At 51.5% G+C, this 26699-nt stretch overlaps 1 protein-coding gene across 2 annotated transcripts in view; it reads left to right on the top strand.

Annotated features, from left to right (window-relative positions):
• Window positions 1–26699, top strand: part of Ksr2 (kinase suppressor of ras 2) — a 359771-nt gene that overhangs the window by 186708 nt on the left and 146364 nt on the right. For both annotated transcript variants that reach the window (XM_085681325.2, XM_085681322.2), the window contains exon 5: window positions 13136–13320. In XM_085681325.2, coding sequence (XP_085537451.1) covers window positions 13136–13320 — 185 coding nt within the window. The remainder of the gene's footprint in view (window positions 1–13135; window positions 13321–26699) is intronic.

Raw genomic sequence — 26699 nt, 5'->3', positions numbered from 1 at the left:
TTCCAGCCAAGTCAGCCTCAGTGGCTGAGCGCTCAGATCCTGGAGAATCTGAGAAGATGTTGTCCTCTGCACAGAATTTTATTGTAGAACACCAGCTCCATCTACCCATGGGCAAAGATGGCATAGGTGAGTGTCACATTGTGGAGTGAGCCTTCAGAGAGCATCTCTAAGGCAAAGGGAGTTCCCCCAGGGCTTATGGGAGTGCAGACATCTGGGACCCACCCCAGAGGTTTAGGAGCTGAGTATGCTCCACGGAGTCTGGCTTTAATGAAACTTTGAGCCTCTGATGCTTAGAATGAGGAACTGCAGGGCTGGGGGTGTGGCTCAGCAGTTGAGCACTGGCCTATTGTGTGTGAGGTCTAAGCTCACACAGCATTGCAGGGTGACAACTGAGGATGGATGAGGGGCCTTGGGCTGCAGATGGCAGGAGCCAGCCATCTAAACAGAATATGGGTCTGTTTGGACACTTGAGGGTCCGTTCCCAGGATGGTTAAGAAAGCTGCCACCTTGTCTCAAAGAGGACCGTCACCAGGCTATCTTAAAGGCTTCCGATAGCCAGAGTGACGTGGTAGGTTCTGTTGACAAAGTGCCACCAGGCCAAATGAACTTCAGACATTTCTTTCCCCTGTCACTGAGTTACCACTCAAGATCTATTTCCCCCTGTGAGATTTGAGTGGGTCTGATTGGCACTTGGAGGCCATTGTCCTCTAACTGGCATCTCCAACTGACCTGTGCAGGAGAGAGACAGTTCCCAAAGGAGGAAGGATGGATGCCAGGTGGCCTTAAGTCAGACATCTCCTGCAGGGCAGCAGGACACAGGCCGTGGACTCAGATATTTAACACGCAGGTCTCTCTGAACAGCGAGACTTTTGTAGATGAAGGGGTCCAGTCGCCCTTGGCAATAGGCACACCCTCTGTCCTAATTCATCCCAAATGATCAAGCTTTGTGGCGGCTTGTTGGCTGCATGCATTGAGTGTATGCCAAAGGTCTCACTGAATAGGCCCCAGCTCTTTAAACACAAGGAGAAGGAGCCGAAAGCCTTCTTGGAAACCCTGTAGGCCAGCCACGAGTATCCATGCTCACCCATCCTTGCTGGGATCCTTCCTGCAGACCCATCTGTCCCACATAAGCAAGGGACAGTCGGGGAGCCAGAGAGGTGACCCTACCACATAAATAAGAAGTCTTGAGCTCAAAGCTGCAAGAATCCTGATTGGGCCAAGGTCACGGTGCTAAGAATGGAGGAGAGCGAGCTGGGGAGTAAGGAACTCTTGAGACAATCTGCGCCTAACCCTGCAATTTATGGGTGGGAAGTTGAGCCTAACGGATGTTAAGTGACTGACCCCAAGGAGTCCAACCCACAACTCTGCTTGGGTCGAGAGCTCCCAACCTCTGGTGTCAGGGAGAAGCTTCTATTTGCCTATAGGCTCCGATGGATGGAACCCAAGGAACCACCAGATAAAACTCACTGGTCTAGACACAGTGGGCATACCCACGCAGTTTCTTTTGGGTGCGTGTGTGTGTGTGTAAGTAAGCGCATGTGCGGGTGGAGGTCTAAGGACAGCCTTCAGGATCACCTCAGGAGTTAGTCACCTTTATTATTTTGGGACTGTGTCTCTCGTTGGCTTGCAGCTCACCAGCATAGCTACATTGGCTGGTCAGTAAATGCCGGTGTTGCTCCTGTCCCTGCCTCTCCAACACTGGGGTCATGTCATCATGCCTGATGTGTGTGTGTGTGTGTGTGTGTGTGTGTGTGTGTGTGTGTGTGTGCATGCTCGCTTGTGTGCACGCACACCCAGCAGTGGTTCTCTCTGTAGCTCTGGCTGTTCTTAAACTCATTCTGTAGTCCAGGCTGGCCTTGAACTCAGAGATTCACCTGCCTCTGAGTTACTGAGTGCCGGGATTAAAGGGATGCATCACCATTGCCCAACTCATGCGTGACTTTTTTTTTTTTATGTGAGTGCTTGGGATTCAAACACACAGTTCCTCATGCTCGCATAACAAGCACTTTCCCGATTGAGCCATCTCCCCCACCTCCAGATTAATTTCCTTCCTGAGGAGAAAGGGGAGGGCCTGGGAAATGATACCCAGGGTTTTTTTTTTTTCCAGTTGATCCTTGGCTTGGGTAGGGAAGGGTCTTTGCTGGCTCACACCTCAGCATTGCGTAGGGTGCTGACCCTGAGTGTTATCCTAGAGCAATGTCTGAGCCTTGTGAGCCCTTTCTTGCCAGGAGTCCCAAACAAATCCAAATCCTAGTATGTCTGTGACATATATTAAAACAAAGTGCTTTGGAGCTAGGTTGAACCTGGTTCAAATCCTGGCTCCACCACTTCCATACTGTGTGACCTCAGTGGAGCTGCATAGCCTCTCTGACCATCTGTTTGTTAATCTAGAGACAACTCCCATCTTGAATGAAGAAGGTGACAGAATGCCAATATATATGATTACTGCCACAAAAGCAGGGGCCTGGAAGCATGCTGTTTGCCCTTGCCAGTCCCTCCCCTCAGCCACCTTCTTTCCCGTTTCTGATACTCGTCAGTTGACTCTCTCTCTGCTCCACTCTCTGACCCCAAGGAGAAGCCAGGAGGAGGGGGAAGAAGCTGGCCTGGTCGTTTCTCTAGGGAGACCGTCATTTATTGGGTTGACAGAAGCCTGGCCACATCCCACCGTCCCCAGGGAGACAGTGAGCAGAGACCTCTGAACCAATTTATCTTGGAAATTGTCTTTTTCCTCAGGCAGAGGGAGGAAGGAGGAACTTAGAAGACAGCATCTAACCAGATGCCCTGCAAAGTCTGCCCCAAATCAACCATCCTTTTTAATAACGAGGGTTGTCATGAGCCCCAGTTCAATCGGAAATGACAGGCTGTGTAAATATTTGCTCCTGTAACTGATTTATGGCGTACGGAGCAACAAAAAATAAGATTAGTCACTAATCATGGGGCTACAGGAAGATCAGGAAGCCCGGATGCCAGGGCCCACTGCCTGGAAGGTCCAGGCTCTCACCCAGGTCAGCGTATACTCTGAGGGCAGTGGGAGAGGCGGGGTGCTGTGTAGGGGTCTTCACCTGGGGCTGTGGACTTGTGGGTTGTTCCTTAGGGGAGGCTTCAGGCAGCATTGAAACCAGCTCTAGCTAGATGCCCAGATCTGAGCTCAGGGTGGGCTTTTCCTTGAATCTGATAGCTGGCCAGCTTCCTGTGCGGATGTGTGCCTTTGGGAAACAGGAGCGAGTGTGGGTGACGGTCTTTGGTAGTGAGGTCAACACACTTGAGTCGTCCTGAGTATAGGAGCTGTTGAGAAGGCCAATAATGGGCACTACCATTCCTTCTGCAAATGAATTATGTCCCTGGCACAGCACCCAGCCCCTGGCATCATGGAACTGGCTTGGCGTTCCTAGTATGGTGGCCCACTCCCTTGTTCTGAACAGGTTCAGCTCCACACAGTCACTCAGAGTCAGCTCTACTGTCAGGATGGGTACTGGGTCTCACCTCCCTGTAGCATCTAGATACAGTGGCGTCCTGGATGAGCCGATCCCTCCAGATTTATTGACCCTCTCCTGGGTCACCAATGTGGGATTCCCATGAGTACCCGTGCTGCAGTGTGTAAGAACATGTGATCTTCATCCATCTGTAAATTCATACTAGTGACCGTACTGGAGCTGGGGAGATGGCTCAGTGGGTCACACTGCCTTGCAAGAATAAGGACCCAAGTTCAATTCCCATCACCCATGTAAAAATCTGGGTATGATATTGTTTGCTTTCAATTCTAGGACTGATGGGCCAGGGGTAGAGGCAGACAATTGGACAAATTGGCCGGTCAGATTAGCTGGGTCACTGAGCCCAAGTGACAGACACTGTTTCAAAAAACAAAAATTAAACCAAAACCAAACTAAACCAAGCCAAAAAAGATGGATAGCATCTGAGGAATGACACCCAATACTGACCTTGCTCTTCATGGGTGTGTGTACATACATGTGCATGCATGCACCCCCTCCCACACCTGTCTATACACATACACAGCCCAAACAAACATGGCACATGCAGAAAATGTCCTTACCAATCTCTTATAATATCCAGGCATTATGCTAGCTCTGGGGTCCTTAAAGAACTGGCCACACGTGACCCCTACCCTCCTTAGGCCTCCAAATAGGAAGGAGACCTCAGTGTCCACGAGGTGACTGGAAAGGCAGCCACGTGCTTCCACTCCAGGATCCAAGCTGTGGAAAGCCATGGCTGCTAGTGAAGTGGCTCAGCTGCCCCAGGAGGAGAGAGAGACAGGCTAGAATCTGGGTATCAGGGACAGACGCTGTACCGTGAGCCAGGTAGTGGGAAGTGAGATTCAGGAGCAGCTTTGAGATACACCTTGGATTTTCCTACTTTTAGGAAGGTGTGTTACGACCCAGGGAATCCTAGTGGGGGAGGGGCGAAGGTGTTGGTATAGGGGTCAGGGGCTCCTGATCTACTTTTGAAAGGACTCTCTTTAGGATGTGGCCCAGATAACTCAGGGCTACAGTGTCTCTTGCTGGTCAGGCCTGCCACGAATGCAGAGTTATTCCTAATGTTTCAGGTCCTTGCAGAAAGTCTTTTGGAACGCCCACTTGGCTCCATACTCTGGCCTCTGTGCATTCGCTCTGACACAAGGCCGTGCTTAATGGACGAGAAGCAACAGTTTAATTTTTCTTCTTTCTCAGACCTGGGCTTTGGCCTATCACGTACTTTTCAAGGGTGTGTGTGTACACATTACATGTGTTTTAACTTCCAGGATATCTTTTATGAGACAGGGTCTCATGCAGCTCAGGCTGGCCTACAACTCACTAACCGTGAACTTCTGCCTCCACCTCCAGAGTTCGGGGATTACAAGTGTGTGTCACCCTCCACCGCTGTTTTACGTGGTGCCGGGGACCGAACCAAGGACTGGACGCCTGCTAGACAAGCAGTCTGCCACCTCGTTCACACCCGCTGTTTTCTAGCTTTCACAGAGAGCAGGGTTTCTTAGCGTGTCAACCCAATCTGCGACTCCAGTCCCGAGTGAGCTTCGAGCATCTCACTAGGAAGCAGTTTGATCTTTAGCTTGGACTGTCTGGAAGAAAAGACATGTATCCAAAAGACACACATTCCACTGTACCCGCCACTCCGCTGCCTTGGGCACGAGTTTTCTTTCTTCGAAGAAAACATAGCGAGAAACAGCTGCGTGTGCCGCTTACGTTATGTCTTATTATTTAAAAACAGCACTACTGTTTCTAATGGAAACAGTGGAGACCAGTCTAAAAGTAAAGAGGCGTCTGTCTCTAAACCCTCCTCCCTCAAGTCTGCCAGCTGCCTCCTCATGTAGATCCTTCTAGAAAATGTAGATACAGATGTCCCTGCCTCTGGATGGCTCTGCCCGTGATTTTCCCCGTGTACGGTGGCGTGAAAACAATTTGCCTTCAGCAGAAACTGCTCGGGAGCTGGCTTTTCGTCTCTCCGAGGGCTGGCAGGATTCAGCGTGATTTCTCTACAACAGGCAGCGGCAGTGAGCCGTGGTTCCTGTCTGTCACGTGTTCTGAGGGGAGCAGCTGTGTTTCTGTGCTGTGCTGGTGGGTGTGTCTGATGCATCTTCAGCCCATGATGTGTGATCTTCACGTGACAGTGACTCTATTGGACCGGGGCCATCCTGTAAGCTGGGGAGCATCCGTGCTCTTGTGTGTGCTTCCCGTGTCCATACAGCACAGCAGCTGAGGACGTGGCCAGGCTCTCCCTACATCTCTCCTCCCCTTCATCAGCCAGCTTGCCCTAGAAAGCGGGGTCCCCATGGTTTATCCTCCATCTCCATGGCCCTACCCTGGCCCAAGTCATTATTCTCTTGCCTGGGTGACACCACAGCCTTTTCCCCCGTGACATTTTTTTTTTTCTGGTGATGGAGATGGAACCCAAGGCCTTGTGCATGCCTGGCAAGTGCTCCACCATTGAGCCATGCTTTGAGCCCCTCACTAGGGAATTCTAGCAAATGCTCTGCCATGGGGTCACACCCTGCCTAGTTCCTCTTTAATTAAAAAGATTAAGATTAAAAATATTATGGGGTGTGTGTGTGTGTGTGTGAACTATGGGGGCTTGCACATGTCAGCGCATTTGTAGAGGTCAAAGGGACAACTGTTGGGAGTTGGTTCTCTCCTCCCACCATAGGCCTCAGGGCTCAAATTCAGGTCACCAGGGCCTTCACTCCCAGCCCCATTCTTTGCTGTCCCATCAGACTCCGTCCTGCACTTGAAGCAGAGAGATCATTTCAAGACACAGTTGATAACATTCTCTTCCAGCTTCCTGGGGCTGCTGAAGTAGGAGTCCACCCTTTTTCTGACAGTGCAGACAGGATCTGCAGAGGTCTGGTCCACTGCCCCCAGCTCGTGTTCTGGGTTCCCTGCCCTGGCTTTCTTTCCTTTCCATAACCCCCGACAGCCCCCACCTCCCTCCTTTCCATAACCCCCGACAGCCCCCACCTCCCTCCTGTCCCACCCCAGACCTTCCTGAGACTCACTCCTCCCTGACATTCAGGGCTCCAGGGAAACAGGGCCTGTCCACTCCCTCGTGTGGCCGTGTTGGTCTTGCTGGTCTTGCTTCCCCAGACGTGTTTGCAGGACACCTTGCAGTGAATGCACACCTTTAAAGGACACAGCGACACAGGGCCGCACCGCACACATCTTCATCCGTCCACTCCCTAACAAGTGTTGGTGCCCCCTCCATCCTGACTCTTGCCAACCCGCAGTGCTCCCAGCGGATGGGGTGGCGGTGATTTAATTGGCATTCCAAATCTGAGGGCAATGAAGATACTGTCAGTGTTTGCTAGGCCAAGTTAATGCTACTGCAGGAAGATAGAAATCTGACGAGAGAAAGAGGAGAGAAGGGGGCAAGGGGATGAGGAGAGAGAGAAGTGAGAGAGGGAAGAGGAGGGGGGACCAGAAGAGGGAGGGAAGTGGAATCCAGAGGGGCTCCACTTGCTAGGAGGACCAGTGAGATGGCTCAGCAGGTAAAGGTGCTGCTCACCAAGTCTGAACCTCTGAGCTTGATCTCTGGGACCCGAAGGGGACAGAACTGATTCCTGCATGTTGTTCTTTGTCCTGAACATGTGTCCTGCAGGGATACACTTGTACGCACACACACACACACACACACACACAGTCATGATCCCATTTTCTCAGCTTAGAACTCAAGAGCAAAGGCAGTGTCCAATTAGAAGAGGGATTTGCGGAGGGGCTGAGATGGGACCAGCTTTCTGCAGGGTACCCAGTGACCAGTCCATGAAGACAGCAGGTCCCTTGGGATGAACGCAGGACTGTAAGCCAGACAGCTGAATAGCAGGGACCTTCCTCATTCTGGAGGGTGGGATGTCAAGATCAAGGGCTCAGCAGGTTGGTTTGTTGTGGGGCCTCTCTCCTTGGTTTGCAGGTGATGCCCCTGCTCACTGTGACCCCACGGGGCCCTTTCTCTGCATGTAGTGTCCATCTTAGAAGGACACTAATCCTGCTGGGTTAGGGCCCTATTCTTGTGACCTCATCTTACCTTAACTGCTTGTCTTCTTGTTGTGTCTTCTTCCCTCCCTCCCTCCTCTTCTTCCCTCCTGGATGAGGTCTTTGTGTTTTCCAAGTTGGCCTTGAACTTGCTGGGTAGCCAAGGACAACCTCGAACTCCTGAGCCCCCTGTGCTGAGTTTATGAGATATTTGGGTTCGAACCCAGGACTGTGTTAGCACCAGGCCAGCATTCTTCCCACTGGGCTGTATTCCTGGCTCCTGTAACTCTCAAGACCCAGGCTCCCATTTCACCTTTGCATTCTGAGATCTGGGGGAGCAGGGAGTAAGGACCTCAACATATGGATTTTGGGGTGATTCATTCTAAGCCTGGGAGGGGGGACTTTGAGGGACCGGGATGTACCTTGAGTGTCTCATTTGAGGACAGTTCCTACACTCACCATACAGGAACAGTTTCTCTTCCCTGTCACTGTGGCTCGCAGACATTTGTGTGTCCAGGGCAAAAGGAAGTCTTTCGTCTTCCTCATGGCTGTGTGTCTATCTTTCCTCAGCTTTGAGTGCTGACCTGCCTCCCCACAGGAAGGACTTTGCCCCCTATCTAGAAGCAAAAGTACTCCTTGACAAAGGACAAAAGGAAGAACCCCAGTAGTTCCCTCTGGATTCACCACTGGAATATTCCTATCCTGCTTGTTGGCTCCTTAAAACCACCCTGGTAGAAGCTGCTTGTAACGGCAAAGTCCTTGGGACTCAGAGAGGTTAAGTTGCTTGACAGAGGTCACACAGCTACTCAAGGGGTAAATACACAGAACAAGCAGCATTAGAATGGTTTCTTTAATCAGATGAATGGCTGTGTTGCCACGTTGGTCATTTTAACCCTTTAAAGGCCGCCCTTCGGTGTTTTAGTACCCTCGAGGCTCAGCAGTTACCACCCCTGCCCACCTTCAGGGGCAGGGGTGACCCCAAAGCAAACAGCACCTCCACGTGTGCTCGCACCCACTCCCCTTCCTGTTCTCCAGTCCTGGCAGTGACAGCCGGCTGCCCATCTCTGTGGACTTGCCCGCTCTGCTGGTTTTATATAAACTGGAATGCATGGTCCTTTGCGTCTGGCTTCCTTCCTGAGATGTGGCGGCTCTGAGGTTCACTCGTTTTTAGGCGGTGAGTTGGAACATCGTGAGAGTGCAGCGATTTGACTATCCAGGCAGATCACATTTGTCTTCTGTCGCCCAGTGATGTGCATTCGGGTTTTCTTCCCCTGCCCTTTGGTGGTTGTCAGTGTTCATGTATCAATGTGTCAGGTGTCACTGTCCATGGACACTTTTTGTTTGAAGATCTATTTCCCATTCTTTTGGGTATGTAGCTCGGGAATAAAACTGTTAGGTTGTATAAAACTCTAGTTTTACATGGTCGAAGCATGACCAAAGTGTTTTCCATAATGGCCAGGCACCTTCACTTTCTCTCCAGTGACGCTGGTGGCTTCCCATTCTCCATGTCCTCCTCAGCATGTAGAATGTCCCCTGTGTTTGAATGTGGCCAGGAAGACTGGGGTTGTAGCTTATTGTCATTTGGATCGTGTCTTCCACCATTAACTCTTCAGCATCTCCGTACATGCTTATTGGGTCTTCATATGTCCTCTTGAGAGAAATGTCTTTTCCAAGCCCCTTGCTAACTCTTCATTTTTATCTTTTTAATATTGTCTGGAAACCACATTTTCTAAGCCATAATTTTCATGTAGAAACACAAATTCATCTACTCATTCATTAACCCATCCACCCACACATCCATCCACCCACCCATCCACCCATCCATCCATCCATCCATCCATCCATCCATCCATCCATCCATCCATCAACCCACCCACCCATCCACCCATCCACTCACCCACCCATCCACCCATCTATCCATCCATCCATCCATCAACCCACCCACCCACCCACCCACCCATCCACCCATCCACCCACCCACCCATCCACCCATCCATCCACCCACCCACCCACCCACCCACCCACCATTCCACCCACCCACCCACCCACCATTCCATCCACCCACCCACCCACCCATCCACCCACCCATCCATCCACCCACCCACCCACCCATCCATCCACCCATTCACCCACCCACCCACCCATCCACCCACCCATCCACCCATTCACCCACCCACCCACCCACCCACCCACCCATCCATCCATCTACCCATCCTTCTGTCCATCCACCCACCCATCTACCTATCCATCCACCCATCCATCCACCCGTCCACCCATCCACCCATCCATCCATCCATCCATCCATCCATCCATCCATCCATCCATCAACCCACCCACCCACCCACCCACCCACCCATACATTCACCCACCCACCCACCCACCCATCCACCCACCCACCCACCCACCATTCCACCCACCCACCCACCATTCCATCCACCCACCCACCCACCCACCCATCCATCCATCCATTCACCCACCCACCTACCCACCCACCCATCCACCCATCCACCCATCCATCCATCCACCCATCCATCCATCTACCCATCCTTCTGTCCATCCACCCACCCATCTACCTATCCATCCACCCATCCATCCACCCGTCCACCCATCCACCCATCCATCCACCCACCCATCCATCCACCCATCCTCTACCCACCACCTGCTCATCTGTCTACCCACTCATTCCCCTCTTCCCTCTCTGTCTTTCTGTTATTCCTTCATCTCATCCCTTTTATTCCCTCTTTCCTCTTTCCTCATCTGTTCTTTTATCCTCATCTTTCCCCCTCCGACCTTCTTCATTCTTCCTTCACGACATCTCTCTTCCTTCTCCTCCCTCCCCTTCCTTTCTCTCAGTCTTTTCTTCCATCTGTCTGTCTGACAGTCATCTGCTCCCGCGACTGTGGATTGGTAGCCACATCACCTCTGACATCTCTGAGCTGCTGGGTTGGATGCGCTACACTCCAGTCTTGCTCCCATTTGCATGACTTCATTGTCAGTGCCATAGGCTCCCCTAGGTGTTTGGGGGGGGGGAAATCATAGCTTTTTGTTCAGGGGTTTTCCCCTGTCCCCTTCCCTGGCTAAGGCTGGTGGGAGGTTTCTAGGAATCTCAGGCAAAACCCTGCCTGGCTTCATTTCTCAGTTTCTTTCTAGGCTTCCTGCCTGGTTGTGTGACTATTGGGCAGAACCAGAGTACAGACATGCTCACGACAGGAAATGGAGTGTGGGCTTGTCTGGGCCAAGCATGCTCCCTCACACATCCTCATCATCTTACATGGCCTTTTGGGAAGGGGTCCAGGGTTCTCTCCATTGTCCAGGTGGGACATCTCATTTCTGGTGACTCAAATCCTGTCTCTCTGTCCCCAGCAGCCGTGTGCTGATCTTATGCATATGTCTCTTTAAATCCCCACTGTTGGACAGTTCCAGGCAAAGGAAGCTCACTGTTTCCAACTTCCTCATCTTTTCCAGTCTAGGCAGGGACACACTACCACATGTGAGCTACTGTACGGGGAGAACCTGCCTGAGCCCAGCAGCAGGCCCCTGAGGATTGATCACTGCCACGGGGTGCTAGAGGGGCCACTAGGCAGGCAGAGGGGTGTGGCCTGCAGAGCGTGGCTTTTTTTTTTTTTTTTAGGTGGTACCCAAAGGAGTCCTAGAACACTCCAGCACTGGCAGTTTGCAAGCAGGTTCTGAAGCAGCCACCAGAGGGCGCTCGGACCCATGCTGGGCAGAGGGGAGTTTGGGAGATGGGTGGGAAGCCAGCAGGCAATGTGGTTTAGCAAGCAGTTGAGAGTGGAAGGCAGAGTTTTGGAATGTGGTGTGATTTCTGCCCCTGGACCACAGTGTTCATTCCGAATGCCCATTTGAACAAACAAACAAACAATAAAGAAACAGCCAGCTCAGCCTGGGGAAGCAGGGTGGGGGGTGGTTTCTGAGAAGGTTTTCCTGGAGGAAGAACTCCTGTCCCTGCTGGGAGGAACTGGGTCTACCAGGAAGGTTCCAGAAAGAGACAAGCCAGACAGAGCTGAGTTATCAAGACAGAGATCAAAGAGGCTGAGCAGAGGAGGGAACTCTGGGCTGTAGAGACAGAAGGGTCAAAGGTGGGAAGGCTGCTGGGTTGGAGCTCACATGGAGGACGGCTGTTGGGAGCCATGGTCAGGAGCTGGGGGTTCCTCAGAATAGTGAGGGACACTAGAATGGGGAGAGTGGCGTTGTCTCAGAGAGCGAGAATGTTACAGATGTGGTCACTTTTGGACTGGACCGTGGACTATGTGTAGAAGTCTGTCGAGCAGGAAGACAGCAGACCACATGAAGTGTCGGGGTGACTGGTCTCAGGGGGTCACGGACAGATGGATGCATTTGAGGGGAGGCCTCTGGAACTGCTCTGTGAGGTTCTTTTGTCTCATTCGCTCCAGTGTCCTCCTCGGGGGAAAGAGGAAGCGGGTGCAAAGTCCTCCCTACGATAACGTTAAGGCTTAAATGAGGAGACACCCGAAGTCCCTGATTTGGTCTTTGGGATGCAGCTTGCAGTTAATTCAGAGTAGCAGTGGCCGCTGTCACTGCCACCGATGCTGTTAATAATCCCAAGTCTCCCGTCTGGTGACGCGCAAGGTTTAGACACCGAGTTTGGTGCTTATTTATGCTCTGAGAGACCCTCACTTAGTTCTGATCAGAGCTCAATCGGCACCCAGCTGGAGCCTTGGTCTTTAACCTTCCTCCACTTCTCCATCCCTCCCGGTGAGCCGCTTACAAGGATGATGTCTGGGGAAAAAAACGAGAATTAAAAAAAAAATCATCCTGAGTCCTGAATTTTCTTTTGCTTATTCAGGACAGAGCTTTGCTCTGTTGTTCAAGCCGGTCTCAAAGTCAGCATCCTCCTACCTCAGCCTCCCAAGTGCTTGGATTACAGTAGCGGATCACCAAGCCAAGCTAAGCCCTTCACCTTATTTATTTATTTTTTTGCATTAAAAAAGTATACATTTTATAGGTGTCTTAGTTTGCTTTCTATTGCTATGATGAAACCCCAGGGCCAAAAGCAACTTGGGAAGGAAAGGGTTAATTCAGCCCACAGTTCCACATCACATCTATCACTGAGGGGAGATCAAGGCAGGGACCTGGAGGCAGGAGCTGATACAGAGGCCATGGAGGGGTGCTGCTCACTGACTTGCTCCCCAAGGCTTGCTCAGCCTGCTTTGTTATAGAACCCAGGACCAGAAGCCCAGGGATGGCATCACCCCCATTGAAAGGTTGGACCCCTTTCCATCAATCGTCAGTCAAGCAAATACACCAAGGCTTGCCCACAGGCTAATCTTGGGCTATTTTTTCAGTTGAGGTTCTCTCTTTCCAAATGACTGTAACTGCTGTCAGACTGACAAAAAATCAGCCCACACAATGGTGCCTATAAAATATTATTCGAGAGACAGATTATGTTAGTGTCAAGTCAAATGTCAAGTGATCATGTGTTGGGTAGAGTCCTCACTGACGGGAATGTTCTAGAAGACTTAGAGATACCCAGTTACTTTCCAGCAGGCTTGGTCTCTGCTAGTGTAGGTTGTGCTTGTGGTTCACGGGTGCCCAGCCATGGTCAGGTAGACAACATTTATATTGACTGTGTAGATGGCGCAGACAGACTCATCTTGTCTCCTTGTCCGCTTCTCTTTCAGAGCCAAGAAGAAGAGCAAACCGCTGAACCTCAAGATCCATAGTGGTGTGGGCAGCTGTGAGAACATCCCTGCCCAGCAGCGGTCCCCACTCCTGTCTGAGCGCTCCCTGCGGTCCTTCTTCGTGGGCCACGCGCCCTTTCTGCCCTCCACCCCACCCGTCCACACGGAGGCCAATTTCTCCGCAAGTAAGTCCCCGCTAGCCCCTAGGCTGCCTTGGCTGGGGTCACCAGACCATCACTGCGCAGCCAGCCACCTTTCCTGCCCGGTGCATGCATTTTGTGCTCTTCACCCTGATTCTGAATCTCACTGGTTAAGGGCGAGTCCATCACCTGACACCTCCCTCCCACACGTACAGCTCCTGGGTCCTCAGACGGTTTGAAGGGAGCGTGATTGGTACTCGGAGGTGACTGGCAGTTCTGCATTCTCAGTATTCGCTCTCTCACTCGCAGTTGTGATGGAATGCTGAAAGCAAGGGGTGGGGCATTAGGGGAACATTCACCTTTTCTCTCCGTGTGCTCCACCAACTTTCAACCACTTATCTTAGGGTTTCTCTGGCCATGTGGGGTCTGTGAGGGCGTCATGTGCTAACTGGGGTCAACGTGTATAGCTTTTGCATCTCGATGCCGTACTGGAGTTCCAGCCAGGTTCAGTGTGGCCTGGAATGTACGGGTCCACATTCACAAACTCTCGCCAGACACATGGTGCTTACGACTTGAGTACAGATGGAAGTTCCTGGTGGCAGAGGGACGAGTTTCCAGAAAGTTCTGATCTCCTCCAGAGGCACTCTCTGCTAAAAGGTGCAGTGGGCCAGAGGGGCCACTGCTAAAAGGTGCAGTGGGCCAGAGGGGTGCAGAGGGCCAGTGGGGCAGAGCGGCCAGAGGGGAACCCACAGACGTGAACCCAGCTCCTCCTCCAGCAAGGGCATATGTTTGGGGGACAGGGGATGTTGGCTTTAAGAAGAACTGGCCCCGGGTCCTAGGCCTGCCATGGCTGCTTGTGCATGCAGCCATGTTGATCTGCTGGGTGGGAAGAGGAGTTTATTGACCACCAGGCTAATTGCTGCCTTCAGTACCTCACTCTGGTCCATCTCAGACATAGACTAATTTCTATAGCATAAGTGGGGAAACTGAGGCTCAGGGATACCAGAGGTCTCTCTATCTCAAAGCTACACAGCTACTTAGTAGTGAGGCCAGGATTTGAACCTGGTTCTTCCTTTCCTCTCTCCCTTCCTTCCTCCTCATCCTCCCCAAGTCCGTGCACCAGTTCCCTCCGAGATCCACACGGAAGGACGTTGGCATCTCTAAATGGGGGTCGTTTATTACTTAAGCGGTCTTTGCTTTCCAGGGAGCCTGTCTGCACTCTTCAGTGAGGAGATCTGTTACTCCTATCCCCTGACACACAATTATGTGGGTAGGCAGGGCCTTAGCATTGAACTTGGATGGGTCCACAAACACGCACAGGGCTTGTGTTGCGGGGCGGCTGAGGGTCTCCACCAGAGGGACCCATGAGATATTAATAGGAGAACATTCTGGTGCATGGCTTAATCCCAGTGCCTGGGCTGCTCGGGCCAGACCTCCAGCAAATTAAAACAGCCCCAGGACAGAGATGTCAACAGCAGGAGGCTAATTTATTCATTTGTCAAGAGAGGTCATTGTCTGGGAAGCCAGAGATTCTCCACGTGGTCGGCTTGCTTGGTAGTCAGGGAGTCGCTTGGTGAGCAGCTGCAAGGAAAGGGGCCTTAGACCAAACTACGGGGGCAGTAGATGAGGCCTGCGCCAGGCCGAGAAATACGGACCCTCGGGGGAGATGACTGGGTGTGAGTCCTAGCACTGAGTACTACAGTCTAGTAATAGGCTTAGTGTTTCTTAGTTGAAGCCTCACTTTCCTTATCTGTAAAATGGGCCAATTATACATTAGCCACACATGTGGTGTGGTCAGTCCCTTTGCACAGGGCCTGTACGTGGTAGGCACTTTGTCACTGATGGCTGTTCCGTGCCTCATAGTTAGTTATGACTGCCAGCTCAGGGTCCCTATCCTTGTCTCTTCCCCAGGGCCTCAAGAAGCTTGGAATTTACCTCAGCACAAAGCTGATGGTAGCCTCTTGCAGCCAACTGCCTTGGGCTTCACTGTCTTCTGATTCTTTCTGAGGGGCCAACTGTGGCTCTGACCTGTGGTTCTGGCCAGAGTGAAGACATCTATCTGTGTAAACAAACAAAAACAAAACAGCAACAAACCAATTGTATTTGGGTTGTTTTTTCTGTCCCATTGCAGTCCCCCAGGTTTCCCCTTTCCTTGGTCTCCAACATGGAGGACAGCCCTGTCTGCTAACCCGGGGTCAGCAACAGAGAAGACTTTGTTAAAAAGCAGCACAGAGCTGGGCATGATAGTGTGCATGCCTGCAATCCCAGCACTTGGGAGCCCGAAGGCCAGCCTGGGCTATGTAGCTAGTTATAGGACAGCCTGGGCTACGTAGCTAGTTATAGGACAACCTGGGCTACGTAGCTAGTTATAGCATAGTCTGGGCTGCATAGCAAGGTCTAGGCCACTCTGGGCTACATAATAAGTTCTAGGCTAGCCTGGGCTACAGAACAAGACTTAAAAGGCAGCTCTTGGGAACATGGCTACCATTTGGATAATCCTGCTGTTTGTATATAGAGACTGTTGCTGACTTCCTCGGAAGGAACAAGAAAGCACTGGATTTTTTTTTGGGAGACTGAGGCTCACAGGGTGTGTGATCTGCCCCATGTTTTGCCTTCAGTCCACATTCTGTATTTCCCAAGCAGGCATTTTCTTCTTCTCTCTGGGTCTCAGTTTCCTCAACTGTTCATCAAGAGACTTGAGACAGATACTGGACTCATTAGAGCACTGGAGGGGCAGGGTCTCAGGACCCCAGGGCGCCCAGCTTCTGGGTACAGGGATCCTCTGTCTCCCTGAGTGCTTACCCTACTCCTTTGATGTCAGGGTGCCCGCAGGACAAACAAGGAGTGAGAGTCCCAGTTGGCAGAGGAATCGAGTCACACCAAGGCTCGCCAACCGATGGTGCTCACGGGTCAGCTCAGATATACCAAGATGTAAGGTGTCATTCTTCCATGCCTCAGTTTACAATGGGGTGCATCCCGATAAGTCCACCATTAGCAGCGCAAGCCAGGACTTGAGAAACACCAGACACGGCAAATGTACTGAGTCCCACAGCCTAGCGGCTGGAGTTGCACCCAGGCTCGATTTAGAGAATCTCATCCAGGCGTCCCCAGAGGTGCTGCACCTAGTACGGACTAGAACACATCCATTAGTCTGAAGCCGGGCAAAATCACTGAGCCCAAAGCTCATTTTCCGAGTTCACTTAGATCGTTCCCTGTGACGGAAAAGACCGTCTGTGTGAACATGTTTTCCTGCCGTCATTTGACGAGACCTATTAACTGTCACACGCCAGGGACAGCCTGTGCCCTTCCTGTGTTGCTCAAGCATGTCTGACGGTGTCCTCCGTGCACAGATCTTTAGCGTGGCCAGCCACGAACTTGTGACCCTTTGTCCCGTGGTCTTCAATCCCAGCTGCTGTAGCAGAGGCCGTGTCGAAAGACCCTTAAACAATCTACTTCAGAGTGTATTCCAGTTCAGAGGGAGGATGGGATGGGGCTGGTGCTTAGTGCTCCGTGACTCAGTAAAGGGGAGTGTGGGGAGCTATTGCTGTGTGTCATGTGATGGAGCGGTCTGAAACAGTGGTAGAGATGAGAATACCAACCACTGTCGGTACCAAGAGTCATCGGCATTCACCGTGTGGTGACGGTGTCACAGGCCTTGTCCAAAGCCCTCTCCCTTGTTTATTAATATCTACATCACAACCCTCTAGAATGTTGAGACTTTTATTGTCCTCTCTTCAGAGATAAAGAAATGGAGGCTGAGGCTAAGGGCTTGGTTATAGGTCACAAGGTCTGGAAAGCAGCGGAGGAGCGGAGCATCCGTTCTGCAAGGCCACCTTCATTGTCCCTCTTGCTTCTTGATTGCCTTCTGCTTTCTTCCGGTGTGGGGAGCTGTGCAGCGGTTTTGCAGAAGACGCTTCTTTGCTAGCATGCATCGTGCGCAAGTGTTTCCCCCATCCCCACCCCTGGGCTCTGCTGTTCTTGTTCACTGCCTCGATGGGTCCAGGTGGTGGCAGTCCCCGAGCGGGCAGGCAGCTGCTGAAGAGTGGCCGAAAAGCCAGCTCTTGGCAGCTTCTGCAACTCATTCATCTTGGGTGTCTTCCATCGAAGCTGAGGAATGACCTAGTCCTCCCAAAGAGTTCTGGGAGTTTCCGTGCTAGCTGCCTGTGGCCCTCCAGCCTTTCAGGGCAGCCGTCGCGAAAGAAAGCAAGTGACTCTAACTCTACATGTCCCCACCAGTGTCATTAGGGTAGCAGCTGGAGTCATATCCCAGGGCCAAGGAAACAGTCTCCTTCAGCTGACAGCTTGGAAGATGCTATACCCTCTCTGGGGCTGTCCCTCCAACCCCTGTGGGCACCACTTCCATAAGCAATTCCTGTCCCTTGTCCTGGAAACGAGGGGAAGAGCTGACCCCCAGCCAGGAACCTGACCTTGTGCTTACCTGGACGCTGAGTCAGATCCTGGTGTGGTGGGGGCGGAGGCAGCAGGTGGCAGTAAAGGGTGATGAAGCTGAACGGCCATGTTCCCACCAAGGCAACTGCTGGGGTTATAAAGATACCCGGGATGGGGCTGATTATATAATGGGGTTTAATGAGGCTTGAAGCCAAGGCTCATTACCCCTTGAAGAGGGGGAGGAGAGGCACACATCGCCGCAGACGTTGGCAGCTTGATCCACAGGCCCAACTCACAACCGGAATCGTCCAGAGACCTGTAAGGGGTGTTAGCTTGGAGTGGCTTCTCCAGCAGGACATATATACCCCATAAGGAGGCCCCAAAGGATTTTACTCTCCAGGTGCCGGTGTTGGTGCCTGGGTCCCATCCCTGCGCTGACCCATCAGATCCAGGAGCTGCTTGGCTTCTAACCCTCGGTTAGAACTCCAGGCTCTAGAAGGTTTCTGTTGTACACATCCCCTGCTGCATCCCTCAAGACCCTGGGGTGTCTGCTATGTAGGCATGAAAAGCTATCCGCTTGGAGATAAAATGGTACACAGGTGTCCCTAAAGCCCTGGTTCCTGCAGCTGGCACTTACTATATCCCATCTCTAAGAAGCCACTTCAGAACTCTCTCTCTACCCCTCTCTCTCCCTCTCCTTGCCTCTGTCTGGATCATTCTCTTGCTGGTCACTTTCACCTCAGTGATGGCCAGGGGTAAAAAGTTTCTGTACCCCAGTGTTGGGTCTCTCCACCGAGGCAACAAATCAGATCAGGCCAAATTAATAAGTCCAGGTTTAATCTGAGCAAAGCATCCCCCGGTGGTCCCACAGGAGGAAGAGAAACCACAAGGGGGACCCACTAGGGGAAGTCTGTGGACCAGACCTTAAATACCCTCCCGGGGTGGAGCCGCTGTTTCCTGGGCTTTCTTTGGCTGCTCTAGGGGAGATCCCCAACAAGGGCTTCTGGTTTTCACTTGTGTCCTAGACCTCCCACCAGCAAGAGCCACATGTAAACACACGGTAGAGACTTAAATGTTTGCTGGGTATGGTAGCGCATGCCTGTTGCCTCAGGCTGAGGCAGGCAGAGTTTGAGACCAGTGTGAGCTGCTCATTCTACAACTAACAACCACAGAGCCTGCCTGTTGTCCCTAGTCTAACACCCGCTGGACGAGGAGGAAGCCAGGGAAGGGGTCTCCTAATCAGAGCTATCACACACCTTGTCCCCACTCAGCAGATTGCATAAATCAGAATCCCTTGGCTCTGGAACTATTTTACATTTTGAAACCCTGCCTTCCCTGTTTATCAGTATCCGTGGGCTGAGTGTGCAAATTCAGCTGAGGCTAAAAGGTGGTTAAAGCGATAATTCCTCTGCTCGGATCGGCTATAGACTCTTGGCTTGTCGTTTAGTTACTCAGCAGAGCAGTGTGCCGCCTCCTCACACACTTGGGCGCTAGACTGTGGTGCTGTAAGCAGCCAGAGCTCATGGAGCGTCCACAGGAAGGTGTGCAGGGACTCTGGGCAAGCATGCTGCCCGAGCATCCCGCAGTGTTGGTACCCACAGATTTTGTTTCCCTGGGATGGATACTTTGTGGATAGGGAGGAAGAAATTGAGCTTTGAACACCAAGTGGCTGGGGTAATGCTGAGAACGTCTGAGCCCAGCCTGATCCCTCCATCTTTATCATTTTCTTGTATTTGGTCCCCACTTTCATTTCACAGATTGCTGGGGTCCAGGCAGCACATTTTCTCGCCTCCTCACGTACCTTTGACCCTGGACCAGTGTTTTCACCCAGCTGTACTCCATCCTCAGCTGTTGCCCCAGCAACACCCTCCATTATTATGTTTCCTGCTGGCGCAGGGTCCAGTCCGCCTTGACCCTATTACATTGTACTGTTGAGTGAACCTCAATATCTCCCACCTTTCTTTGCTGTGTATGACCCTGGTATCTCTGCAGAGGGCCACAGTGGCTCTTCAGAATGCCCTTCACTGGGGTCTGTGGGATGATCCCCCACAGCTATCTGCAGGGTGGCAGGATACCTGAAGACTCAGTACTGTGCCCTGCTCATGGCCTTGTAGATCTCTGTAGAAATCCCCATAGGGCCACGCTAGTCTGGTGACCCAAGTGCAGTCTCTAGGACCCACCTCTTGTGAGAGAAATGCTAGCTTCGAGCAATGCCTATCCAAACCCCTAGATACCTCTCCTGCATTAACAAATGAAATGTAATAAAAAGAAATCGAAACAAAATTCCAGCCATGACCAGCGAGCTGGTTCTGTGGGGAAATAACATCTTCCACACAAGTCTGATGACCCACGTTCAACCCCTGGAACCTATACAGAAAACAGGATGGGATGGTGCCTATCTGCAATCCCAGAGTTCCTGTATTAAGGTGGAAGATGAGATATAAGAATTGCCTGGAAACTCATGGGCCCGCTGGCCTAGAGTCCACTGTGACGGAAACAAGAGACCTTGCCCCCAGAAGGTGGAGAGAGTTGACTTCCTAAAGTTGTCCCCTGACCACATGGTCTGGGTATCTGTGCCCAACCCTCCCCCCTACACCTATTCAAAACAAATAAGCAAATAGCGCAGCCACTGATGATAAAGTTGTTCGACCCAGTGTGAGCGGGCACATCACAGATGAAGGTCTGCAAGCTGCACTTGGCCTGGGGCTCGTGTTGTTTCGTTTGTTGTTTGTTTTCCTCCTGTGTTCAAGTCCAGTCCACCTCAGAGCTCCGAAAGCACCAAGTTCAGTTCTCAAAAGTTCTCAGATGAGAAACCTAAGGCTGGAGAGTAGAAATCACTGGCCCTGGGGCTACAGGGCTGAGGTTGGAGCATAGCCTTCCTCACGCCCATCTGTGAGTATTCTTCCAAGAAGGGTGACCAATATCTGTGTCTACCGCCACTCAAAATGTTTAGCAGTGAGGCAGGGGAAACCCACGGGAGACCATGCCTCTGCTCAGCCAGGGAAACGTTTTGCTGTGTTCAGGGCTGCTGCTGGTGGCGGCGATGGTGGCGGCGATGGTGGCGGCAATGGTGGTGGTGGTGTGTATGTGTGTGTATGTGTATGTGTACACATGTGCATGCACACATCACCTGCAAGGCCGCTTCCTGGTTCTTATTAACTCCTTTTCTATTGCCTCGTCTGCCTGCAAACTTTGCAGTTTGGCTTCAGCGTGAAGCTGGCATCCTCAGACCTTTTGTTATGATTTTGTTATGATTGTGCCCACCAGGAACCGTAGCAACCAAAATCAGTTGGTAAGTGGTTGGTGCTAGGAGCCAAGGGTGTTGTTTTGTGTCTATTGGATAAGTCTGTCCTGATTCTGTTTCAAGCGTAGGCTGTTGGCGTGGGCAGTCCCTGTCCCTGTTATTGGGACCTAGGGTCTGAATGTCACCGCCTTGGTCCCAGTAACTCCCTAGGTGAAGGAGTCTCAGACATGACTCAGTTTATAAGAAGTTGCACAGACCCACGACTCTGTGGAGTATACCAGGCATTGCTGTGCCTTCTCTGCGCTCACGCTGCCCCTTTCTGAGAGTGACGGAACAGATTCCAGGAGAGAAAGTCTGTGGCTGCGTGGTACGTGACACGGCAGAACCAAGGCTGGAGCCCAAGGTGCCTTCAAACTCCAAGTTTTGTGGGCTTTCAAAGACAGACTTTGAGCCTCCCATGTCTGTCTGTCTCTCTGTGTTGTTCAGCGTACCATGTATGTGCCTGCATTTGCATTGGTATGGGTATGCATGTAGACGGTATATGGGTCTGGAGGGGGAAAGACAGCCTGGAGTGTTGATCCTCAGGTACCTTCCACTCTTTGTTTTTAGGCGGGCTCTCTCATTCACCTGGATCCTTACCACATGGACCAGGCTAGGTGGAGGGCAAGTTCCCAGGGATCTGCTGTCTCCACCTCCTGCTTCTCCCTCACTGGGATTATAGGACCCGCCATGTAGCTGTTGAGTTTGAGGCCATGTCCTGTGTGAGTTTTTGTTCAATGAGCTTTTCAAAACTTGGCCGGGGAGACAGCACGGTGCTCAAGAATGCTTGCTGCTTTCATAGATGACCCAAGTCATGTCGGGTACCTCACAACTACCTGTCACTTCTATTCTTGGGGATTTGATACCCTCTTCTGGCCTCCTTAGGTCCCGGGGAGGACAAAGAATGCTCCCAGATTCCTGAATCCTAACTGGCTTCTGGGATCACAAGGTCAGTGTTATTATTGATCAATTAGAAAGATCCAGCCCACATGGAGCTGCCATCACCTTTGTAAGCCCTGATGGAGGCAGCGTCTGTCTCGTTCACTTTGTACACTGACATCAACATGGACCAGAGAAGTTGAGTAGTGTTCCCAGGGTTGCCAAGAAGCCAGAACGATTTGTGGTAAAGTAGATTTACCCTGCAGTCTGAACTATCTTCCTCTTTGCTTAATGTGGTGGTCAGATGTTGCAGTCATCTGAAGTCATGGACATATATACCCAGGAACCATGCGTTGTTCTTGAATCTGTCTATCCAGCCTAAAAGATCTTTTCTTTTGGGTGCCTGATCCCCAGGACGCTGGGATGAGGAGGCATTGAGCATCTCGATCCTGACTCAGCATCTAGATGGCTAGGGGAGGCAGAAAGCACAGACCTGATTATAGAGAGATCTTGTCAGGGGACCAGGGGTGGGTTCCCAAATAAGCGCTACTCATGTAGAGACCTGAGAGCTACTCAGGAGTAGCCTGTGATGAATGGAGCTGGAACTACATTAGTAGAAGAAGGAGCAGACTTACTGATGGGTTTTAGGGATTCAGGACATCTAGAAGGAGCACGGGAGAGAGATGTAGATGATGCTGGAGGCGGGACAAGAGTCAGCCTCGGTGTTTGACTGTATAGGCATTCACCTTGGGTCTAAAGGAGGCTTTCAAACATCAGGCTCTGGTACCAACTTACTCGCTGCTGCTTCTGCTCTTGTCTTGCTCCAGCAGTTGAGTAGCGATCAAGGATGCAGAATCCAGCTTAGGTATGAGGGAAAGCTCCAAAGTCTCCATCTCAGAAGTCCCCTGCTCACAGGGAGCAAAACCTCACAGGCCCATCTGCTGTGACTTGTGTGTTCCACAAAGACGTGCAAAAGTCTTCAGCTCCAGGGCCACAGGGTGGGGACCTTCCTGGAAAGGAGGGCCATTCCAGGTCTAATTAGCAGCCTGAAGGTGAGGTCATACTGGAATTGATGTGGGTCATTAGTACAAAAACTGGTGTCTTATGAGAAGAAGAGACATTAAAGCCTTGGGAGATGGCTCTGTGGGTAATGTGCTTGTAAGTCTGAGCAGCTGAGTTCTGATTCCCTAAAGAGAGGTACAGTAGTGCATCTCTGTAACTGCGATGCTCCTACAGCAAGTGCAGTGCTCCCATAGCGAGTGTGGTGCTCCTACAGCAAGTGTGATGCTCCTACAGCAAGTGAGTGTGATGTGCCTAAGCAAGTGCAGTGCTCTCACAGCAAGTGTGGTGCTCCCACAGCAAATGTGATGCTCCCACAGCGAGTGTGATGCTCCTACAGCAAGTGTGGTGTTCCCAAAGCAAGTGCGGTGCTCCTACAGTAAGTGTGATGCACCTACAGCAAGTGCGGTGCTCCCACAGTGAGTGTGGTGCTCCTACAGCAAGTGTGATGCTACCACAGCAAGTGCGGCATTCCCAAAGCAAGTGCAGTGCTCCTACAGCAAGTGTGATGTGCCTACACAAGTGCAGTGCTCCCACAGCAAGTGTGGTGCTCCTACAGCAAGTGCGGTGCTCCCACAGCAAGTGCGGTGCTCTGACAGCGAGTGCGGTGCTCCTACAATGAGACCTGAGACAATAACAGGATTCCCAAGCATTCATTTGGCACCTAGCCTGCATGCACAGTGGTAAAAAGCGATGCTTTATCTCAAACAAGGCACAGAAGGTTGTCCTCTGACCTGCATGCACACACATACATACACACTTACATATAGTCTCTCTCTCTCTCTCTCTCTCTCTCTCTCTCTCTCTCTCTCTCTCTCTCACACACACACACACACACACACTCATACACACAAAGATTCTTTCTTTTGCAGTTCAGGCTGGCTTGGAGCTCACAGAGATCCACCAGCTTCTGCCTCCCGAGTGCTGGGGATAAGGGTGTGCACCATCCAACTTACATACAGTTTTGTTTTGTTTTGAAGAAAAAGAGGGGAATTTGGGCATGTCATGTGGCTACAGAGGTCCTGGCAGTCAGGAGGCCACCAAGGAGTCTCGTTCACCATCAGAAGCCAGAAGGAGCACCAGACACTGTACCCATGGGCTCTGCAGGGGCAGCTTCTCGACACCAAGAAGAACAGAATGGTCTGGCCTCCGAATACCCCAGAAGATGAAGTTCCGTTGCTTCCAGCCCCCAGTTTGTGGTGTGGCCTGTGACAGCCCCTGGAGACTGTAAAAAGCTGCTGCTTTGGCCCCAGTGACGCGAGTACCAGGCTAACGAGCCAGCATCCCGGGGCCTTTATGGTTGACTGGGGAGCCGGTGTGGCACCTTTGGGGGAAGTGACACAGCTCTTCTCAGCTGTGAAATTGAGCATCAGTCATTGAGTTCCAGTGGTCGCCTCACAGATGGCCCCCTAGTGACCATAAAGAGTTAAATGCAGCTTCTCCAAATGCCCCTTGGCTCTCTGGGCAGCAGTTTGTGTGTGTGTGTGTGTGTGTGTGTGTGTGTGTGTGTGTGTGTGTGTGTGTTGGGGGAGGTAGGGTGGGCTCCTGGCAGAGGAGGGGGATGGAGCCAGTTAGTCCTGGCCATACAGGTCTCTTGTGTCTGCCCTACCAAGGAAGCAAACTCTTTGGATTTAGCCATTTTCCTAGTTAAAAGGGTCTAAGGATATGGCCCGGTTGGTAGAGCACCTGCCTAGCAGGAAGATGTTCGACTCAATCCCCAGCAGCACCTCATAAACAGCCATGGCGTGCACACCTTTAATCCCAGCACTAGGAGAGTGGGTGTAGGAGGGTCAGAAGCTCAAGGTCACCCTCAGATATAGAGAAAGTTTGAGGCTAGCCTGGGCTACACAAACTATCAGAAAAGGGGCTCACTAGAATCCCTTTGGCTTCATCTTTACAACCCATTTTCCGAATTAATAATAAACTTAGCAGCTTCTTGATTTGAAAGGGCTACTTACTCAGAGTGCCTAAGATGTCGTGCCAGTGTTAAATGCGTTCAAGCCCCTCCCCTCGCCTGCTCCAGGTTCTGTATCCCATGTGGTGTGACATGATGTGACATTGGTCCCTGAGACTCAAAGGCCTCCATTTGGAATGAGGGTTTTCTTCTTCCCTCCACGGTAGAACGATAAACGTTGACCTCAGCAGTAGCTGGCAGAGTATGATTCCCCTATGGAGGTTGTTGGGGGAGAGTCCCAAGCAGGCTTGTAGAGAGTCTGGGGAGGTGTCCACCATCCCTTTGGGGTTTCCAGTGGCATGCAGATACTGACTGAGCCCCAAGGTGTTAGATCCATGGAGCATGAGCTATAGACAATTGTAAGGGGCTCTTTGGGAACCAGCTCTCTCCTTCCACCATGTGGGTCCTGGGAATCGAACTCAGATCGTCAGGCTTGGCTGCAGGTACTTTACCCACTTTGTCATCTCACTGGCACATATAGAAGTATTTAAGTAAAATACTCCCAACAATCTGGTGGGCAAGCTCCATGGGTCAGCCGCCTATCTGGGTGAATAGAGTTTGATTCGAAGCAGGTTTGGGATTCAAGAGTGGTGGGTGAGCAGGTCAGAAGTGCAGTGAATCCTGCCTTTTGAGACCTGGTTCCCTGTGGATTCTGTTGACTTAGACAACTATCTGTGATGGTCTGTCCTGTGCCTTTATGAGACGAGCTCCACCCACTCCCCCTCCCCACAGCCAAGGCAGGCAGATCGTCCTTCTTCCCTGCTCCCCAGCCCCTTCCTTTCTATCTCTCATCTCTCTCCCAAAAAGGTAGCTGCTGCCGTGGCTCCTCTCCTCTCCCCTTACTTTCTACCCCCCCTCTCTGCTTTTCTCCCTTCTCCCCACCCCCTTTTCCTTTTCCCCTTCATAACCCACTAAATAAATACCCACTTTCTCTGCATGGCATGCATAGCTATCCATCTTGGTCTCTTACCCACCACACGGCTTCCTGCCTGGGACTGGCTACCTTCGTGACCACGTGGTCTTGGCCCACTCGGGGAAACTGCACCCACCATGCAGCTCCCTGCCTAGGACCCACTTTTAGCTCTACCATTACACTATCCCCTGGTTATACAATATTCAGTATTAGGGGCAGCTGGGCGGGGAGTGTTAGAGAACTCTGAAGTATCTTTGTTACGTTTCTATATACCTGAAAAAAGGTTCCAAAGTTTTAAAAACTGGATTAAAATAACTCTTTTATTTCATCTTTGCCCCAGATTTTATATTTTTATCTTAATCTTTGTCTCAATCCTTAAACCAATTCCTTTTGCATTCTTAACTTGCCACTTAACCTTGGGGTTAAGTCATCCATCTTTCTAAATTCTCTTCTGCCTTCCATCCCTTCCGCGTTTGCTTCATTGGCTGGCAGTCTCCACGGCTTTCAGAATCCCTTCCTTTCTTTTAATCTCACCATTGAGAAGACAATGAGTTCGTGGATTCTGTTTATTGAAGTTTAAGGTTTAGGTCGCTTGTCTTCCAGATTGCTCACCGTTTTAATCACTTTGTAACCAGCTGTCTCCCCTCATTATACCCTGTGCTTTGTAGCTGTGGCCTCCAGGGCACACGTGTTAAAGACTTCATCCTCAAGGTGGCGCTGTTGGGAGTTAGTGGAACCTGGGAGGCGGAGCCCAGTGGGAAGTCATTGGGGAGTGGGGGGGGGTGCAGTGCTCCCTGAGGGAACCACGAGCTCTCCTTTCATTTTTAAAAGTTGTCTTAAGGCACTTGGTTTGTGGTACTTTCCTGGTCAGTGTTGTATAAGGAGCCCCTGGGCAGGGCAGGGCAGGGCAGGGCAGGGCAGGGCAGGGCAGGGCAGGGCAGGGCAGG

Source organism: Myodes glareolus, chromosome 2 (assembly GCF_982192425.1).
Source record: "Myodes glareolus chromosome 2, mMyoGla1.1, whole genome shotgun sequence".
NCBI classification, from domain to species: Eukaryota; Metazoa; Chordata; class Mammalia; order Rodentia; family Cricetidae; genus Myodes; species Myodes glareolus.
The sequence above is the reverse complement of the archived record's forward strand: the minus strand, read 5'-3'. Positions and strand labels throughout refer to the sequence as shown.